The sequence below is a fragment of the Anopheles coluzzii genome, chromosome 3 (genome assembly GCF_943734685.1).
Source record: "Anopheles coluzzii chromosome 3, AcolN3, whole genome shotgun sequence".
Lineage (NCBI taxonomy): Eukaryota > Metazoa > Arthropoda > Insecta > Diptera > Culicidae > Anopheles > Anopheles coluzzii.
In genome coordinates, this window is record NC_064671.1 from 20,865,465 (window position 1) to 20,886,011 (window position 20,547).

Below are 20,547 nucleotides of genomic sequence, written 5' to 3' on the forward strand. Positions count from 1 at the left end.
GGAAAGTTGAGATCATGGAGGTTGGCTTTTGTGTGTGTGTATGTGTGTGTTTGTATTCCACTACGCGAATGATGGGTTTTTGGAATATCATATCCATGCGGGTCATTGCTACAGGCCAAAATATGCTTTCGTTCATCAGAACTTTGCCGTCTGAGCTGCTCTCTTCAACGTTTGATGGACGGGAGCACGATTTGCGTCCAGTTTTGCATTTTCCACCCGAAATGTGCAACGGTTCCCATGGACATGGAAATTGAATTCCAATGAACAAAAACTCCCATCGTCATTGCCATTGGAGAGGCGATCCAGAGTCACATGAAGGACCCAGTGTCGTTTCGATGTCCTGGAATATGGCACCTGTTTGGACGTTTGCAACACGTGACACGACTAGCTTGTTTACAAACAAACACAGATGCTCGCCTACTCTTCGCTCAACATCCTTTACTCCCTCCTACCACCCAACACTCCATTTCTAGGGCGACCATACAAACGCCTGCTATGATTCTCCAACACGTTCGGACGAGTGTTGCATTTTTATTTGCTTTTCTCTTTTGTCTTGCCCGTTCCTTGGAACCCTTTTCAGGTCACATTGTTTTATTGTGTCCAGATCGTCCAGCGAGGACTGTGTGTGTATGTGTGAGTGTGTCGAGGTGGGTCTTTAATTTTTAAAGGGTCCATCCACCCTCACGACTCATCCTTTCGCAGTGCGGCCTTCGACAGTAGTGCTTGATAATTTATTCATAAATGCTTTGGAGCTTTCCTTGCCGCTTCGGTCCTTGGTCTGAGGCATTACAAAAGGGAAGAAGCCCTTTCTTTCTCCGTTCTCGGATTCTTAGGGCGGGTAGGATTGTCTTCCGCGCTTCGTCAACCGCGCGGTTCTTCCGCGTAGGTCTTCCTTCCCACATTCCACTGTGTCTGGCATGGGCGACGTTCACGACTCTAAACACACACGTTTTCCATTCCCGTATCTTTGTCTGCCCCGGAACCCTCTTCTTACCAAGTGGCCTTCGTGTGGATGAACACATCGAAGTTCGCGGCCTGCCTGTCAGCTCACTCACGCAACCGGGGCATTACCTTCGCGTCTTCCCACTCGCCTGTGTCGTTGTTCATGCGAGATGAACGCTTCTTGGCGTTTCCCTACGTTTTCCCTTTTATTCGGTGTTTCCATCCCCCCCATTTCACCAACACTCGATCAGCGTCTTGGACGGCTCACTGTCGATTGCCTCTTTGTACAGCGCGCTCTCCTACACACTCCCCCCGCCTGGTCGACCGGTTCTGGGCTGCTCTACGACACGTTCAAGCGCCACAGTTGCGAAAGTTCCCACGGTTCCCACAATGTAAATGTATACGGAATGAATATTTTCCGTACGAAGCCAACTGTGAAACGACCGACGAATCCCGTACTCCCGGCCCTAACCTAAAGGGGGATGGTGATGTGATCATCGGGTTGTTCTTCTCCTTCATGTTGCCACGCAACCATGATGATGATGCTCACGGCTGAAGAGCGTGTTGTTGTTTTTGTTTTGATGTTTTATGATGGACATTGCTGAATACTGTGCCCAGGAGTCAATCAGAGAAGGGTTTATTGAAGCTCTGAAGTTGTTAGTGTTGGACAGTAGGATATGTGGTTCAAATTCAGTATCATTAGGAGAAGTATGAAATAAAGCAGTCAAATTGGATTCAAAAGAATGATACAAAATAAAATATCAACAAAACATTCCAGAGAAGATGGAATTGACTAAAAAAGATGTAATAGAAGGACTATACAAAACATGGAAGGACATGTTTTTAGACCTTTTCTTCACCGAAATTATTTGTGTTAGTTGTGTTTATGAATTTAATGTTTCCTCTAATTCATCATATTCTACCAAATTTATTTCAATTTTTACTACATATTAATATTAATATTAATATTAAACATATTTCTTTTATATTACACAAAAACCCAACTTAAAAGGAGTATTTTAATTTAATTTTGCACGTTGTGTCATTTTTCACTTTATAAACTCCCTTCCACGTTTCATAAATTCGTACTCAACATCAATCGATACTGACTTGCGACCCACATATCGTGCCACCCTTCGGTGGTGATTCAGGAGCTCTACCCAACATCCTGCATCGATGTAACTTCATCATTGTCCATCATAAAACATCACAACATTCGGCTCCTATCAACAAAAACAACAATATACTCTTCAGCCGTGAGCATCATCATCATCATGGGTGCGTGGCAACATGAAGGAGAAGAACAACCCGATGATCACATCACCGTCCCCCTTTAGGTTAGGGCCGGGAGTACGGGATTCGTCGGTCGTTTCACAGTTGGCTTCGTACGGAAAATATTCATTCCGTATACATTTACATTGTGGGAACCGTGGGAACTTTCGCAACTGTGGCGCTTGAACGTGTCGTAGAGCAGCCCAGAACCGGTCGACCAGGCGGGGGGAGTGTGTAGGAGAGCGCGCTGTACAAAGAGGCAATCGACAGTGAGCCGTCCAAGACGCTGATCGAGTGTTGGTGAAATGGTGGGGATGGAAACACCGAATAAAAGGGAAAACGTAGGGAAACGCCAAGAAGCGTTCATCTCGCATGAACAACGACACAGGCGAGTGGGAAGACGCGAAGGTAATGCTCCGGTTGCGTGAGTGAGCCGACAAGCAGGCCGCGAACTTCGGTGTGTTCATCCACACGAAGGCCATTTGGTAAGAAGAGGGTTCCGGGGCAGACAAAGGCACGGGAATGGAAAACGTGTGTGTTTAGAGTCGTGAACGTCGCCCATGCCAGACACAGTGGAATGTGGGAAGGAAGACCTACGCGGAAGAAACGCGCGGTTGACGAAGCGCGGAAGACAATCCTACCCGCCCTAAGAATCCGAGAACGAAGAAAGAAAGGGCTTCTTCCCTTTTGTAATGCCTCAGACCAAGGACCGAAGCGGCAAGGAAAGCTCCAAAGCATTTATGAATAAATTATCAAGCTCTACTGTCGAAGGCCGCGCTGCGAAAGGATGAGTCGTGAGGGTGGATGGACCCTTTAAAAATTAAAGACCCACCTCGACACACACACACTCCTCGCTGGACAATCTGGACACAATAAAACAATGTGACCTGAAAAGGGTTCCAAGGAACGGGCAAGATAAAGGAGAAAAGCAAATAAAAATGCAACACTCGTCCGAACGTGTTGGAGAATCATAGCAGGCGTTTGTATGGTCGCCCTAGAAATGGAGTGTTGGGTGGTAGGAGCGAGTAAAGGATGTTGAGCGAAGAGTAGGCGAGCATCTGTGTTTGTTTGTAAACAAGCGGGTCGTGTCACGTGTTGCAAACGTCCAAACAGGTGCCATATTCCAGGACATCGAAACGACACTGGGTCCTTCATGTGACTCTGGATCTCCTCTCCAATGGCAATGACGATGGGAGTTTTTGTTCATTGGAATTCAATTTCCATGTCCATGGGAACCGTTGCACATTTCGGGTGGAAAATGCAAAACTGGACGCAAGCTCAGACGGTTGAAGAGAGCAGCTCAGACGGCAAAGTTCTGATGAACGAAAGCATATTTCGCCTGTAGCAATGACCCGCATGGATATTCCAAAAACCCATCATACGCGTGGGGGAATGCACACACAAGAGCCATCATTCAATGTAACAAGGTGATCTCAATTTTCCAGGACGAATTCTATGTAAAATGCAATGTGTCATATCGACTAGCGCCATATGGAGAACGTTTTCCATCTGTTCCTGATGTCCTGCCTGTGAAAGAGATTGATAACCGTACCTTGTTCGCAAGAGACCATATCCTTGTAGCTGAGCGCCTTAGGTTCTACTTTATTATTGTGAGCTTTGTATAACCTTTTACATCTTGAATATTTAAATTATAATTGATCTGTTTTAGTTGTGCTTCGTTCAATGTATACCAATCTGTTGTTTAATCGGTTATTTACATATTGAACGGTATAATTGTTATCTTCCATGCAGCCTAATGGAATGTAAGGAGCATTGTTTGCAAATTACCCATTTTTCTCCACCGGGACCGGAACCATGCTCGTCTGGGATGGAATTAATTTTGTAGCACCTAACGTCATCTTTTGAATTCGCTCGTGTATCCCTCTGCCCTTAACTTGCTTGTGTGTATGAATAATTAAAGCCAGCTGTCTTTAAGATACCGAGCATACGTTATGATGCCAATATGCCATTCGGGAATTTGCTCTCGCCCCCGTTATCCTGTCCCTTTGGCTGGAATTTCATGCGCATGTTTACCGTGCCCGTACGCCGGTTTGGCAGTAAGCCGCCTTGGTGCTCATGCATAGGTAAATGAATTGCTACCGTTTGGTTTGGTAGTTTTGTCGGTTGTCCTTTTACGTGGTAGCTTCCTGCTGTAATCCTGCACACCGCACCGTCGTAGCGCCGTCAGGTGAAGAGGTTTGTCGTCTGCTGGATTCAATTATTCCACTTTTGTACCATCAGCACACATCTGTCTTAGTGTGTCTTAGTGCCAGTGTCTCTTGTCCTTGAGCATACAAAAAAGACCCCCCAAGTTTATTCGTACTCGTTGCAATGTGTAAGCTTAATGTGGCGAGTTGCGGGAGTGATATCAATCAATCAATAAATCAATCATTCAATTTTAGGAATTCGGCGTTATTTGCCAACTGTTATTTTTCTTTAATTCTGTGTGTTTTAGTAGTTTTTTTTTACTTTCCTTTTTTGTTATCTTTTATTGCTTACAGTTTCAATTGTGCTAGTGAACATTCAATTTGCTAATTTAAAGTGTTTTTTTATTTGCACTTATTATCTTATATCAATTATACCCTTTAATATAATATTAATTCAATATAAATACAATAAATACAATTAAATTCAATACAATATAAATACAAGTATTATTCATATTGATCCTAGCATGAATGCATTAAATGGGCTAAAAGTTGAAAAATTATAATAAATTATAATTCAATGTTTGAAAATTGTTATTTAAAAAAAGTTAAATTAAAAAAAATGAGAGAAGGTAAAAATCCGAACTTGATAAACCATGTAAAAATTACAAAAACTAAAAAAACCAATTCATTAAAGCCAATTAAACTGCCAAAAAATAGTATAAATTGATAGATATTTCATGTAAAAATTTCCGAATAAGAAAAATTCAAAAATTATTAAAAATTGCTTTATTTGAAGAATGTTATTAATTACCAAAAATGCTTGGAAAATGTCCTTCCATTTAAACTTATCTTAAGACTTTATTATACCTTTCAACTTCTAGTTGATAGGAATAAGAAATTGGATGTTAAATATTTTAAATTATTTTAAAAGTAATTCATTTTTAAAGCTAAAACTAAATTAATCTAAATTAAATCGTTACAAAAAGAAAAGAATTTGGCAGATATGTTATATCGAATGATGTGGATGGTTAGATTGTTGCTAGATTTAAAATGTCTATAATTTTTATTTTAGATTTGATTAGTTTTCCATCGCAACTACTTCCAAAGTGTTCAACTTTGGAATGTTATAACCATTTCAAAATGTCTAATTTCAATCATAAAAGACAAACAAGCATGATCATACAAGAAGTACTTGAGTTAATTTAAGTTGTCGTTCAAGAAGCTACTCGATCTTCAAATAAACTACAAAATTTAAAGAAAAATCAAATTCCAACCAATCTTTCGGGTTCTTACGGGCAGCAAGTGCATCCCAAAAGAAACAACAGCAACAGAAGAACAAAAAAAACCGATGCTTCGACACCAACCTTACAATTACCAGTTTAAAATTGCACGTTTGAGTGCGTTTTTCTCACGAACCACGATTCCACGGGACACGGACCCGGATCCGCGACGCTCTTCTTGGGAACGAAGGAAACAATCTTTAAGAAATGGCACCCCTGCAACCCATCTCCCCTTCACACAAAGGGGGGTTGAATCATTTTTATTCTCTTTACCCTCTCCCTTCCATGCTACTTGACTTTCTTTCGTCGCCACCTCAGCCTCGACCGTGCATTAGGCAGTGATTTTCTCATGATGATAAGACCAGCTCAGGGTGTTACACCTGAGAAGACACCGTGCGGTCCAAGTCTCAGGATTCACCCTTTGTTTTTTTGCGTGTTGGTGGATGGGGGAGGAATGTGCAATCACTCTTATCGGGTGTGGGAAGCAGCAAATCGGAAGCAATGTGTCTTGAGAAGAAGGGGTGTAAGGCAAGAAGCATCTCAATGTGGGGCGGTAAGAGGGAAGTTAAGAAAGGGTAAGGGTTGCTTGAGGAAGGGGAATAAACGAGAGTAAAATCACACCAGAGCGGAAGAACAAGGTCTTCATATGGTTGGGGAAGGGTTTTCCCACAACAACAGGAACCCTTTCGTTTGATCTTATGATTAGCGTGTGTAGATCGGGGGAAGATCAATCGTATGAGGTCGCTTTGAACGCTTATTTGTTGTGGCACATAATTTGCATTATTAGGTATTTAAATCTCAAAGAAATATGCCTGTCTCTATATTTATTAACGAATCATTTCTTTCCCTTTACTTAAAGCACTGAAACAATCATTTATGCAAACAATAAAACTAACCACAAAAAACCTACCTTTTTTATTAACCACCATCATTCACGCACACACACCACTGATCGCGTTTAAAGGGACCAAACCGAGGGGCCGGGGAATGGCCGTGCTTGAATGTCTTCCTTTCACGGTTCACGGATTCGCTTCCCACCTGTCTCACAAGACGCGTCTCGACTTGGCTTGGCTTTGGCTGCTTGGCGATTTTTCCACGATCATTCTGTTTGTCGCTGCGAAGCTCGCCCAGTGCTTCGCTTCCGTTCCGCACACTGAACCTGCCTTTGTGTAGGGGGGAAGCGCTTCTCCAATAACAGTAAAAATTAAAGCAACACAGAATAGGGTCGTGTCGGGGTCAAGGCATATTTTGGCAAAGGAATTTTCGGGGGAAAAGGGACGGGGAATTTAAAGGGCAGTTTTTTTTAGGTGTTTTGTAGCGTGTGTAGGTTTTGTTTTCTCTTGGTATCTAATGGTAGGAATTGGCAGATTTGAATAATCGCATGGGAGAATAGGCATGGGAATGTTTTTGGAAGGAGCTTCGGCGAAAGGGTCAATCTTGACTGAGTAATTAATGTTAGTCAAACGATTTTATACAATAAAAATGTTAAATAAGTGTATAAAATATTGTTAAATAATTCGTTTAAATATTCTATTGGAAAACCATGTGAACATTATTTAAAAATTATATTAATTCTGTATTAGAAAATGTTTAATATTAAGTCGTTCTGATGCATAAGAAAGCCATACTATCTTATAAGTTATGAAAAGGAATTCAAATGAAGTTATGCTTTTGTTGGATCTATCATAATAATAATAATCAAAATTTCATGTTTGATGCAAATTTGATTGTTTTTTTTTTAATTATTATTCTGTACATTTATTACATTTGATTCCAATTTAATTGTTTTTATTATTGTACTGTACATTAATTACATTTAATTTTAATGATTTGTTTTGCTTCAACCATTTGGTTCATTCTATTCCAGTACTTTTCTTAAATGTTTTTTGTAATGATTTGCCCTTTGCATGACCCTAGTTAATGCTACTTTACGAACAAATAAAGGATAAAAAAGGAAAATAATGATATTTAAATCTTTTTTGCAGCATCTTCATTTGGCGATAGTAAAGAGTAAGTAAATTTAATGAATGAAAATGATAAAACTTCAAACAAGCAAAGCTTCACAGCAGATTTCCTGTACATCCTCCAGTCCGAAATTTACTTTCGAAGTTTTAGAGGCGCCTTAATTAGTGATCTTTCGATAATGAAAGTCAATCGCAAACCTAAACTATGCCGTGTTTATCCTCTATTAATCTATCCTCGATTGTCTTACAGTATTTTTTAAAGACGACTTTCAAGCTTCAATTCGTTAGTGATGATATGAGAACTGATCTGTGAAATCCTTAGTGTAAAACGCCAGAATCGAACGCAATCCTTATCATCAGTACCAAGTGTAGTTGTACAGCAACTGAGGTATTTCATACTCAATTAGACCCTCCTAAACAAATTATAACCTATAATCTATACTTCTACTGCTCTATCAGTCACTATCTGTAGCGAGATCGATTACTGTCGTGTGAGATTTATCGTTCCTCTTGCTCCGATCGCGTCTCTTCTCTTTCGTCGGTTTACTGGAGCGTTCCCGCGTATCCTCGTTCCCTTTCCGTACCAGCTCGGTCAGCTTGAGCAGTGACCGATGGGTTGTATTCTGTTTTACTCGCGCGTTGTGCTTCACCATCGATTCCAGCGTCCGGTTTAGGAAGCGTTTGTTTGTTTTCCGCAACGGACACGGTCGCCAGGCGGTGGAGCCACGTTCTTCGGCGCGCATTTTCCCTAGCCGCGTCTCGCGCAGGATCTCTTCAACAGCTCGGCTATGGCAGGGTAATAGAAATAAGGGAATGTTTATCGTATAAAACTAAAGGAAATATAATAACAAACCATACCTGGTCAGTTGATCGGCACCGGTCGTTGTGCAAGGTGTGCTGGGAGCAGGTACAATAGCGACAGGAGCCTTCCCATAACAAACGTTACACGCAACCGGTCTTATCGATCCGGGAATGATACCATTCTGTGGATACGACTTTTTGATGGCCTTTACAATGCAGGGCGAGGGTTTCGGTTGCAGAGAAACAGCCGCTTTACGCACGACACCTGGTATCAGTTGCGGTTGGCCATTCATCGCTACCATATCACAGACGGTTTCTGGGACTAAATTATCGCAAAATTGAATCAACTTGGTAGTGAAATTGTGTCGAGGAACCGCATAACCAGTGCGAAAGGGGTTTTTTTGTTCAGTTACACTGTTTACAGCGCGCAAAGGGTTGTTTTTTGGTGGATGTAAACAATGCGCCATTTGACAGCTTTCGTGCAGAAGAGACGTCAGACGTATAACACGGACAAAGGTGTATAACAGTTCATTTTAAAATGACAGTTGATGTGTATAACTACAGCCCAAGTGCAAAATGGACCCATTTGAGGCAAATTAAGTAATAAACAAAACGTTTCAATTTAAGTCATGCCATTGCACATTGTTTTATCCATTCTTTCGTTTTCATTGTGTTTTTTATTTATAAATCATGAATCGAACTTTACAATTTCTCCCACCGGTGGTTCCTTTTTTTACATGTCTGTGAGTGTGAGTGTTTCGTTTCACTATGGTTGCTGTTATTGTTACTGTGAGTTAATGGCTTTTTTTCTTCTTTCACCATCGATGAGTGCAGGTAGACAGTTACAGCGAAATTTAAAAACAATTTTTTCAGTTCTGAGGAACTGTGGTTCGCCTAAAAGGGAGGAGGGAAGTACGATTACGTCTGTAGTGGATTTTTGCAATGTACTACACAAAACGAGCTCGCTCTCGCACTCAACTGTACTACTAAACTATATTATTTGTGAGTGTGTATGCATGAGTGGCAGGAAAAGCTACCGCTACATCGAGTTCGCATCAAGATGGGATTATAAAAAAACCTGTGACTGCGAAGGAAGGACAAACGTAAGCGTGTAGCGTGTCTTCCTGTAAGATTTCCTGTACCCGGTCTCCGGTGTTGCTATATCGGTAATGTTTACACCGTCTTTCTTCCTCATCCCATTGTGGTTCTTTTGTTTGCGATTATTGCCCTACTGCTGCTAAACATCTCTCCCATCCGTACGATTTCGTACGTGTAGTTTAGTGACTGTCTGCTTGCTATGTTGTGTTATGGAAAGTGTATAATGAAGGGTGCAGATGATCTAGACACTATGACTATAACCGTATAGTACATTTGCTTTGAGTAGCAAAACTCGTATGACAGTGAGCGGGTGTGGCTGTACAAAATACACTTGTTGTGTAAGTAGCTTGGTTTTGTTTTTCCATCATCATTTATTCCAACAGTTGTCGACTTAACGATTGGTCCAGTAGCGTTTGGTTCCAACCGTATTTTCAAACAAATATTATCATGTGGAAGGGCAGAGGAAAAGAGAAGGGTTTTTTTTTTAATAAAAACACAAACTCAAACAGTCATGCTGCTGATTGTTTTTAAAAACATAATAAGTTAAATCATTCCATGCAGAATGCCTTTTAGTTTGTTTTTAATCTACTCCTTCACAAATATATTCCGCTAGCTAGTAGACTAGTATAACTTAACAAACTTAATACTAGCCGCATTCTTTTTTATCTGCGTCTCTCTTCATATCCAAAATACTGGACAATTGCCAACACAACAATCAACTTATCGTACAGTACAAATTTTGCTACAATTTAGCTAATAATTAAAACAAATAATTAAACTTCAAAGAGAGGAGAGCTAAACGAAACATGATCTAGCACTCGATCGAGTAGATCGGACAATTATGTACAAAGTTTGCCTTTCGCTAGGGCTAGGCGGTCTTTGCTGCGCGCGCGATGGTGGAAGGATCCAAACCATCCAAACTACAGAACAGAAAAGGCTGTGACAAATCACGCACAACGAACGAGCACAAAGGTACGGTTCTACCAATATGTCATATATTCATAACTTAACCTGTTACTGTCGATCTCTTACCTCGATCGAACGATCGAGACATTAGAAAACAATTAGCTAAAACTCATCGGTCAACGGTTGGTAATTGGGACGCTTTCTGCGCTTTTGTCTTAGAGATCCTTCGCGAAACAACCTGCTTATTAACAAAGTGTATCTATGTCTGTATGTGTGTGTGTGTGTGTGTGTGTGTTTATGTACGTGTGTATGCACTTGAAACCCATAACGGTGCGCAATTGCTGAATGTTGTTAGTATCTGTGTCTTCATACACTTTTCCGTCTGTTTTTTTGCTTCCTTTTTGCAAGGTTCTTTTGTTGCCTATAATTCCCTAACATTTATGCCTATCCTACTACAAATGGCGAGCAATCTCTGGATGCCCGTGTTCTCCCCAGTGGCGCGCGGTTGACGGTGTGGCGGTGGAAGTTACAACAAAATCTTAGTGACGGGTTTGATGTTGCGCGGAATGGGCAGACGATAGGGGCCCCGTCAGCTTTGGAGGACCCTTGGATGGTTAGTCCAGCTTATATTGGTACAGTAGTCACATGAGGGGAGCCGATCTCGTGGTACAGTCGTCAACACGTACGACTTAACAACATGCCCGTCATGGGTTCAAGCCCCAATGGACTGTGCCGCCATACATTTAGGACTGACTATTCTGCTTAACCCCACAAGTGGTACAGGCAGGCTGGCAGACCTTGACGTTGTTGGGTCACGTGAGAGACTTCGTGGATGTATAGGAGACCATATGACACCCTTCTTATCGCTTAGGACCCCCGACACCCTAAACCCGCCAGTGCAAATCCCGCTACAACAAAGTCGGGTACATCCCGTCCCGATGACCTCAAAATCAAACAACCAAGAAGAGCACACCTCGTGGCATAAAGCACAAAGATGCCTTTCCGTAAGACGCTTTCAGTACAAGACAAGATGCGCACTTGATTCCAAATTCTGGAACCAGAACTTCTCGAAAACACAAAAATGAACGCGGCCATCGCGCGCCACCACCACACCAATTCTAATCCAATTTAGCTAACCGTCCCCGTCGGGTCAATGGGAGGAGGTCATGATGATGACGTCCGGTGCCGACTTCCGAATGTCGGCCCCGTACGAACCAGCCCCACCACTGCCGCCACCACCTCGTCCAGGACCGCCGCCAGTTTCAGTCAGGTTGGTGCGGTCGTGCGCCATCTTTTGGTGCGCGTGCGGATGCTGGTGGGTGTGGTGGGCGTGACCGTGCGAGTGGCCATGCTGTTGGCCCAGCTGTTGGTGCAGTGCCGTCTCGTCGCCACGGTCATCGTACCCGCCGCCCGACCCAGGGGGCGATAGGTCCTCCAGCTCGATCCGGTTCACCTTGGCGCTTTTCGTACCGTCGAGCGTCCCGCCGTGATGGTGATGATGATGGTGATGATGGTGTTTCACCCGCGGTGGTGGCGGTGTGACGGCAGGAAGCTGCTCCTGTTGCTGCTGCTGCTGCTGCTGTTGCTGCTGACTTTCGTAGCCGAACGTGGAGAAGCGTATGCTGTTTTGCAGCTGGTTCGGTGATTGGTTGAGCTTGCTTTTAAACACCGGCTGGAAGAGCGATTCCCTGGAGAGGGCGAAGAAAAAAAAAGGAACAAAGATAATTACAATTTAATCATCACCGAGCGCTTCCCTTTCCTTACCGCGTCTGGCACGCCATATCACACATGCCGCCGTCCCGCCCGAGCGTCCCGGACCGGGACAGTGGATCCTCCTGGTAGCTGCCCCGCAGCACGTCCGCCTGCTGCGGGTCCGCCTTGATGTCTATCCGGCTGCTAAACATGTGCGGTCCCGTTCCACCACCACCACCACCACCACTTCCTGCACTTCCTCCACCAACGCTCCCAATGCCCAGCTCGCGATAGTACTGCCCATTGGACGCGTTCGTCGCACCGCCACCACCCTCCAGCACGTTCAGCGGCTCCTTGTCGAACGCGGGCGGCGGCAGCTTGGTAATGTCCAGATCAACAAGCTTCTTCGTCGAATGGCGCCCGAGCTCGTTGAGCTTGCTTTCCCGCGACTGCCGGATGTGCTCGCGGATGATCTTGTGGTCGCGGATAATCTTCCTGCTGCAGTTGAACAGGAACAGCAGTATCATGCCGCCGAGGATGAGCCCGAACACAATCACGATGATGATGACGTGCTCCGATTGGGCGGCCGCTTGTTTCTGTTGTTTGTTGTTGTTGGTGCGCAGTGGACAGGAAAAGGAGAGAAATAAGAGCATTTTAGTGAAAATAACTGTGCTTTTGTGCAGTGTGCTTCCCTCTCTCTTACCTGACACTCGTCCTCGTCCCACCGGAACCGGCAGTTGATGCGGCCGTTGCAGCGCAGCTCGCCGGATATACAGGTCGCGTCCTCGCAATCGTACTCCGTATCGTCACAGGCTGTGTGTGCGTGCGCGAAGGAAATCGAAACCGTAAATTAAATGAACGGAACAAAGCGGCGGGGTACCACAACCCCCCCGCCCGCTGCACAAATGCACTTACTTTCACCGGCCGCCTTCTCCCTAAATGCAGTGAAGAGGATGGAGAAGGTGGAATTAATGGCGGCCGCTTCCGCGAAGAAGCGGATGTGCAGGACGTTCGAGCGCGATACGACCGAGTCGGCAATGGAGCCGCAAAAGTTTTTCAGTCTGTAGAGGGAGAGGGAGAGAGCGAGAGAGAGTTAATTTGTGCGACACGGTAATGATGCAGCAGTCCATGGCCGCTATTCGTCCGTCGCGGTCGTGTCTACATCCTAGCGCTAGTTGGTGGGAGATTGAATTATCTGCGTGGTACAATGGACACGGTTCCCTTACCTCGATGGTAGGTCCGTCCGTTCGGTGAACACGTCCACAAAGTTGCTTTCACAATCGTTCGGTCGCTCCAGCTTGAACTTGAGGAAGGATAGTTGAATCTAAAAATCCGAACGAATGCAGAGTGAGAAAGTACAACCGGTGAGAGATGTTAGCTCTTCGGGGCGATAAAAAAGCGATGGTAATTGAATGGTGTAGGTAATAAAAGGGGAACATCCATAAGTTACGTAACGAGTAAAGTGAGAATAGGAAAGTGTAAAAAATGTATCTTTTTATTAGTAAAGCTTAGTAGTTTTCGTTTTTTACCTGTTCAATGAAACTATTTTAAGTTTCCGGAAAGATTAAACAATCATACTTAATCAATATTACTCACATTTTAGAAATATGTTGGCTTAAAAGTATGGAATTTGACATTCGAGATATTCAAATTAAGCAGATGTGTTTGTTATGGGTCTATTACATTGGGCAGGTGGTAATAAATTCATATGTCAAAATACATTTGACAGTTGTGCATGTATGCGTGGCTGTTACCGTTCCGAAATGAATTTAACTGTCAGAGTGCTAAATAAAAGGCCAACAAAATCTTATTTTCATTTCAGCATTTCAGATTTCAGTGTATTATGATTCGCTTTTTCCGACGTGATTGAACGGTCAAGCGGACTACTTGACAGAATAATTCCACACAAAATCGAACTTGACAAAATAATTCCAATTCAACCTAAATCTAGTGTAATACTACCGACAAACCGACGTGACACTGGCGTTACAAAAGTGTCCCACACGAAAGTACTGTCATTTACCAGTGAGGCGAACACTTCTGTCAAAGTAAGCTCTGTTCACTGCTGCTTCGATGTAAACAACTTTTCTAAATACAAATTGGGAAGGAAGTGTGAGGCAAGATTTTGGGAGAATTATTGGACAAAACACCCAGGAAAATCATTTTATAAGTTTCCAAATCCATGCAAAAGATGTGAGAAGTACATAAAACAATACGCATTGATTTTGGGAAGAAAAACAAAAAGGGGATTTAGCAGTTTCTTTTCTGTGTCAGTGTAGTAAGCGAATCATTATAGAGATGGCGCTAGTGTTTAACGTATTTTCATTTGAAATAAGGAGACAAATTTTGAAGCTCATTTTGTTCGAAGTGTCACGTCGGTTTGTCGGTGGTAATACAGCCATTAGCGGTGCATATGTACTTTGCTATAGACTTAACATTGAGAAAAAAGTGTCAAATGATTTAACTTTTTGTCATATTGAAAATATAAATTAATTAAAAGCATGTAGAATGGGCAATTTTACAAAAAAAATCTTCAAAAATACTCCAGAACCATAAAAAATAAAATAAAACAATCGCTCCATTCAAATGAGTCAAATGAATATGAGAGGTAGCAGCTCGGTTTTCCTTTTTTAAAGGCTTTCCATTAATGCATAAAATAATTAAATAAGTTAATCACTTTTTCGTGATTCCATGTACTCTTTTTCCGTGCAGACTGTGTCGAGTGATTTGTTTTTTTGTGATTCGTCTCACTGATTCTCTAGGCCGTCTCGCTGGACACTCTATTTCTATTCAAAACATTTATTTTCCGCACTGACTCGCGATTCACTATTTTGTGATTCAGGTCACACCGAGTGAGTTACTAAACAATAAGCAAGGTGAAAAAGTTTTGCAAGCAATCATAATGATTCCTCAGGTGGAGTTGAATAGTTTTCTTAAAATGTTGAAACCACTCAGTTTTTTACTTTTCATAATGGCAATTTTCAAAAGAACCTAAAAAACAACTTTATCCGAGCATTACGTAACTTATGGATACGCACTGCCTAAGGTGTTAAGTGCATTGATTTTGGGCGTTTCATTTCTCCCCTTACCTTCCACCCGTCCGCCACCGTGACGACCCACATGCAGTCCAGCGACAGCCCATGCTCGATCACGGTTTGTTGCTTTTCGCGCGGCACATCGGTACGGTTGACGAACCCCTCCATGCCGGAAACTTCCATCCGGCAGCTTTCGTCGTCGTAGATGGCTGTGAAATAAAGCAAAAGTTGTACGACACACACACCCACACATACACACACTCGTAAATCCGCATCTACTTACACGAAGTAGGCCGCGGCACGTAATCGTACACGACGACGAACCCGTTGTACTCGATGTTTTCGTCGGAGTGGAAGTGCAACCACAGGAAGCGCTCCTTCGAGGTGATCATGGGCGGGTAGGTTTGACCGCAGTACTTCCCGATCAGCGTCGAGAAGCCGTGCGCACCGTCACGGATCTGCAAAAGGGCGACAAGAGGAGCATTACATTACAGCCGTCGTCGTCACATTGTGGCCGGAAGCGTGTGTGTGTGTGGTTTGGGGTGCAAATCACAATCTCCCCGATGCCACCCAGCACCCCCATATCGCCCCCTTACCTCGAGAAAGTCGTACTTGCACTCTTCCGACGGTTCGACGTGAAAGTGGTCCCGGAAGTCGAGCCGCACGAGAAAACCGACCGGTGCCTCCAGCACCACCACGCAGTCACTGTTGTTCGGGTAGTTGCCCGGCCAGCCCGGATTGTACAGCGTTTTCGTGTCCGGATCGCCCATCGTGAACGTTTCGCAGTGGGGCAGGGCGGACGCGCCGGCATACTCGGGCGGTACCGCCCGCTGGTACCGCACGTCCCGGCGCGGTATAAAGCTGACCGCACCGTCCCGGTCGAGGTTGATGATGTCGGCCGCCACGAACGCGTTACTGTCGGCGCCCGTTGGCTCCCCATCGTACCTGCTCGGGGCTCGGGGTAACGTTTCCACGGTTGGCACCGCAATCGGTACCGGCAGCTTGTGATGCAGCAGGAGTGCGGTGGTGGAGCCGCTAGAACCAACGGCAGCCTCGCTCGCAAGGCAGCCCGTCACTAGGAGACCTGGGGAGCGCGAAATCGAATTAAATTAACAGCACAGAACCTCGATGGGAGCGCTTCTTACCTGCTAACACGTTGGCACCGAACAGGAAAATGCTCAGCCAGCGCTGGACACTCATCGTTGCTGTGTTGCCCCGGTCTCGACCCACCGTTTCGTGCGTGCGCCGGCCACTGCTCGCCGCCACGTTCGGGCGCAAACGAATTCGGTCGAAATTGCTCAATTTCCACTGTTGCTAAACGCTTCCTTCCTTGCATTAAAAATGTGTTCCTATTGGTGCCTGCCTGCTCCGGGTTGCTCCCGTTGTCCCTCGCCCGTTGCTACTTTTAAGGGCACGAAATGAGCACACGCACTCTCCCCAGAGATGAGGCTAGTAGTAGTGATTCAATAAAAAAGGCGAATCCTGCCAATTTGCTCACACAATAGCAGGAACCGAGGGGAGGGCGCCGAATGTGTTGCAACGATGTCCGTTCTAATCTCGCTGCCAGCCTACACTTCCGGCCCTGCGTACGGCAAACAATGTCGTCGTCCCCTAGTGTAGGCAATTCAGGTGAACTCTCGCTACTTTAACGAGTAAATGTAATTATTTACCGAAAAACCGAGTGGTATCGAGAGCCCAGGAGAATGTTGTTCGACGGGGAATTGGTTCTTGCGGCTTGAGGGTGAGCGGTTCTTGTTTGCTGTTCCTTGCCAGCTCTCCTTGTTTTATACCGCGCCAAAACCCTGCGATGAGTGGTTTCTCTTGGGAAACACAAACCGCACACGGCCGCGGCACTTTTGCCGTTTGGACGTCGTCGTCCTCGTCTTTTCCGGGCCAAAAACTAGGTAAAAAGGTTCCTCGAAAGTGCGGCGCGCCGACCGTTGCTTTTCACTGCAAAGGAAAAGAAGAACATAAAAAAGGCAGGTTTAGTATTGGTTGGTTCCGCCAAAAACGAAAAAGAAAGCAGGTCCTGGTCCGTGTCTGGCCGTGTCTGGATAGGATACAGGCAATCAGTCACGTTCAAGAAGGCTGCCAGAGGCTCCGCCCATATCACCCGCGACCCTTTGGTGCGTCGGAATTCGATTAGGGTGTGGGGAGGGAGAGGGGAGGGGGGAGTGGAAGTGCTTTCCCACCAGCAAACAGACAATGATCAACTAATCAACTTCCATCATCCCCTTTTCGCCCCATGTTGCCCAGGCTACCATCACAAGCGCAGTAGGCCACGGGCTTCCAGGAAATCGAAAAGCTGCAAACGACGAAATAGCACTTAAAAATATGTCCCCTTTTTTATGCGCGCATCAATCTTTTTGCTCTTTCCCATTTTCTGCTCTGCCAAGGCTTCGGCTTTCGGGTGTGGTGCGCGGGGGGAAAAAAGGGATCTGCAAAAGTGTGACACACATCTTCACATCCGAACCCAAGAGCACATCAGCACGATTGCTGATCGATTGCGCGCGGGGCATGTAAATGATAAATGGAACACCAAAACTCTCCCTTCTCTCTCTCTCTTTGTTTTCTTTTTGTTTGGAACCGTGGAATAAACAACCACAAAATGAAAACAATCCAAAAGTGGAATCGAATATCCCCCCTCTGCATCGTATCGATGATGCACCATCACCACCATCAGGCTCGGTACGGAGAATTTGAGGCTCGAAGACGGATGGCCCGCTGAAAACCATGCAACATTGCTTCCCAATTCCCGTACACCGGGTACTTGTTTGGAACGTATCCGGTTCCACTTTCACCGGGCAGAAATGGAGCGTACCTGGGAGGCAGAAATAGAATCCCCTTGTGCGCTACTGTGCTGTCCCCCCCCCTCCGTAAGGATTCCTATTTCCTAGCCGCAGGCACCAAAAAAAGGACAAGCTAGTGCCAAGCTCCGATTTCTTGCGATTTTGGGGAAAGAAAGCATTGGTAAAATTAGGACGATAAATCAATTTAACGCTTTCGTTTCGTTTTCTGGTGTGACGGAGAAGAAGCAGCAGAAGAAGGAGGTGGAGGTCACTGCTAAGGAGGAAAGCTTTAAGGAACCGGCACTCCTGCTTTGCTGTACGATTGATTCTCCCGGGTGTGTGGATGTTCAATTTGCCAACTGGGGATCAGTGTATTCGTCTTGCCACTCTCACGCAATCACCGTTCCTTGGGTACTGGCGATTGTACCAGTTCGAAGCACTTCCGGGGACGCTGCCGTTTCTGCCGGGGGTGGTTTGATAAAGAACAGTATGCTTCGGCAAGCAGAAACCTACTACATCCCTTCCCTTTCCTGGAGCAATGCGAATTGCTATCGAGGCGGTGATAATGGTGTGTCTTCTATTCTTTACGCTTGGGACAATGCTTTTGGCTCCTGGGTACGCTTGGGTGTACAAAGAGAGAAAGACAGATTTATCGGCCGGTCTGTTTTATTTGCTCGGGAATTTGCGACCACTGAGAAAGCTGTTGGGAGGGTGAGGCATTAGATAGTCAAAGTCGAATTGATGAACCCTTCATCATCGACGGCAGACAATGTTGTAAGAAAAGTAGGCGTAATAATGGAACGAAGCAGCGTAAAAGTTAACCTGCCCCCCCTTCAAAGCCTGCTGTGGTCTGTTGTTTGCGCTATCGCGCTTTACGCACGAAACGGCCTTACGGAGTGTTTCGGCAGCGTGACAGCAAGATAAGAGTACGAGGGAAGTACTTTGAAGCTGAAGTGTAAACTTCCTTATTTGCCGATGTAAGCTAGAATTGCTGGTGTTCACCCACACTCTGTGGGCTACAAAAAGGTACACGGGTTTTTTGCTGGGCATTCTTTGGGCGTGGAAGAAAAATTGCTCAATGATTCCCGAATGTTGTACTGCTTCTTTTTTTTGTTGGTTTTTGGAGGATTTGTTTCCGAGTCTTTCAAGAGCTGTTGTGCCGACAATTTGTTATCAGGAGAGTACAGTACTTTTTAGGGTACGCATTGTCAGGATTTGATGTAACTGGAAAGGGGTGTACGTATAGTGAGTCAACGAAGTGTAATTCTAGTTCAATATTTTACAGAAAAAGGCAGATTGCAGTCACAATAGCTGTGCGACGAAGAAAATAATGATCAGGTTTGATAGGTTCGTCACTAAAACATATAGTTGCTGGAAATATAGACTGAGACTTTTCTTTTACATTTCAAAGGAAATTTGGATTGGACAGGTCATTGAGCATATAGTTGATGAAAATAGAGACTAGGTCACTTATTTTAGATTTGTAAGAAAATGTTGGGCTCACTTCCGAGACGTTAGGCTCAACAAGGACTACAATTGTAAAATCGATCATAAAGCTAATCTAATGGTAGACTATACAAAACACCAAACCAGCGAAAATCAAATTGATGAAAACACCTAGTAAAGACTAAATATAACTCAATATGTGGGGTTTTTGTGGGGTAGGTCAAAGGTCACATGAAATTACTCGTTGCAATTGAGAGTGAAATTAGTCAGAATTACAAGCAAAAACCAGATTGAACTATTTTTTTGATGCCAGAACCTCTTGTTACTTCGCATATTACGTCAAAAACGGGATAGACGTATACTTTGTTATCTCGAAAAGAGTTTTATTTTTAATATTTTAAGTGATTTTGATGTAAGTTAACTATTGAATGCATTTTTCTTCAAAACATGTGACTTGATAGACCTTCTATTAAACTGCATTATTACCAATGCCTATTACGGCCATCATTCGCCTTTTTCCTGTATTATATTCAGCTTCATGGATGCAAAGGTATCGATGTACATTTTTTCGAAGATTGGTATTAGTTCCTCTGGTTGTTGATCGTCATTCAAATACTTAAGCCGCAAAGAGGATCTCTTTAACTCTATTTCTTTGTAAAATAAGTCGCACAGCGTCAAAACATTCAACATTGAAATTATGCTTCCTTTCCGAAACCCTGGAGAGACTTTCATCGGAACTTACAGAGTTTGGGGGTTTTTAATCAAAACCCTCAAACAATTCGATTATCAATTTTCCAAACCCAATCCCCTACCCAAATGTATAAACTGTTAACAACTCGGAACAAGAGTGATTACATCACACGGTCGGTTAGTAGTCATCGGGTCGGGGTGCGTGGGGGATATCCGACCTGACAACGGAGTCACAAATTATCCCAGGAGAAAACATTGGGTGTGTGTGTGCTACAGTGTTGAAGTTGGCAGAACATAAGTTTGCAAACCGAGGATTCGGGACGGTTTGGGCCAATTGAATAAATATTAATTCGACTGTATCATTCAATCGAAACCGGGGTCGAACATAACAGGAAGCCTACAGTGGGATGCAAAAGGCAGGGTGGTGATGGTGAACCGCATCCTGCCCCTATCATGGTCCATCATCGCCATCCGGGTTCCGG

General features: G+C 44.3%; 2 protein-coding genes across 5 annotated transcripts in view; both read right to left on the reverse strand.

Annotated features, from left to right (window-relative positions):
• Window positions 1-7,313: 7,313 nt before the first annotated feature.
• LOC120959576 (uncharacterized) lies at window positions 7,314-8,869 on the reverse strand. The gene is made up of 2 exons (XM_040383047.2): window positions 8,467-8,869; window positions 7,314-8,394 (listed from the first exon to the last, which is right to left on the reverse strand). Exons 1-2 carry the CDS (start codon window positions 8,709-8,711, stop codon window positions 8,064-8,066), a joined length of 576 nt encoding a protein of 191 aa, XP_040238981.2. The 5' UTR covers window positions 8,712-8,869; the 3' UTR covers window positions 7,314-8,063.
• Window positions 8,870-9,050: 181 nt separating this feature from the next.
• Window positions 9,051-20,547, reverse strand: part of LOC120957858 (uncharacterized) — a 63,215-nt gene continuing 51,718 nt past the window's right edge. For all 4 annotated transcript variants that reach the window (XM_049608706.1, XM_049608705.1, XM_040380274.2 and 1 more), the window contains exons 3-11: window positions 16,286-17,090; window positions 15,737-16,224; window positions 15,424-15,598; window positions 15,195-15,349; window positions 13,332-13,429; window positions 13,021-13,166; window positions 12,809-12,918; window positions 12,178-12,701; window positions 9,051-12,101 (exon numbers count right to left, since the gene is read on the reverse strand). In XM_049608706.1, coding sequence (XP_049464663.1) covers window positions 11,564-12,101; window positions 12,178-12,701; window positions 12,809-12,918; window positions 13,021-13,166; window positions 13,332-13,429; window positions 15,195-15,349; window positions 15,424-15,598; window positions 15,737-16,224; window positions 16,286-16,340 — 2,289 coding nt within the window. In that variant the 5' untranslated portion in view covers window positions 16,341-17,090 and the 3' untranslated portion in view covers window positions 9,051-11,563. The remainder of the gene's footprint in view (window positions 12,102-12,177; window positions 12,702-12,808; window positions 12,919-13,020; window positions 13,167-13,331; window positions 13,430-15,194; window positions 15,350-15,423; window positions 15,599-15,736; window positions 16,225-16,285; window positions 17,091-20,547) is intronic.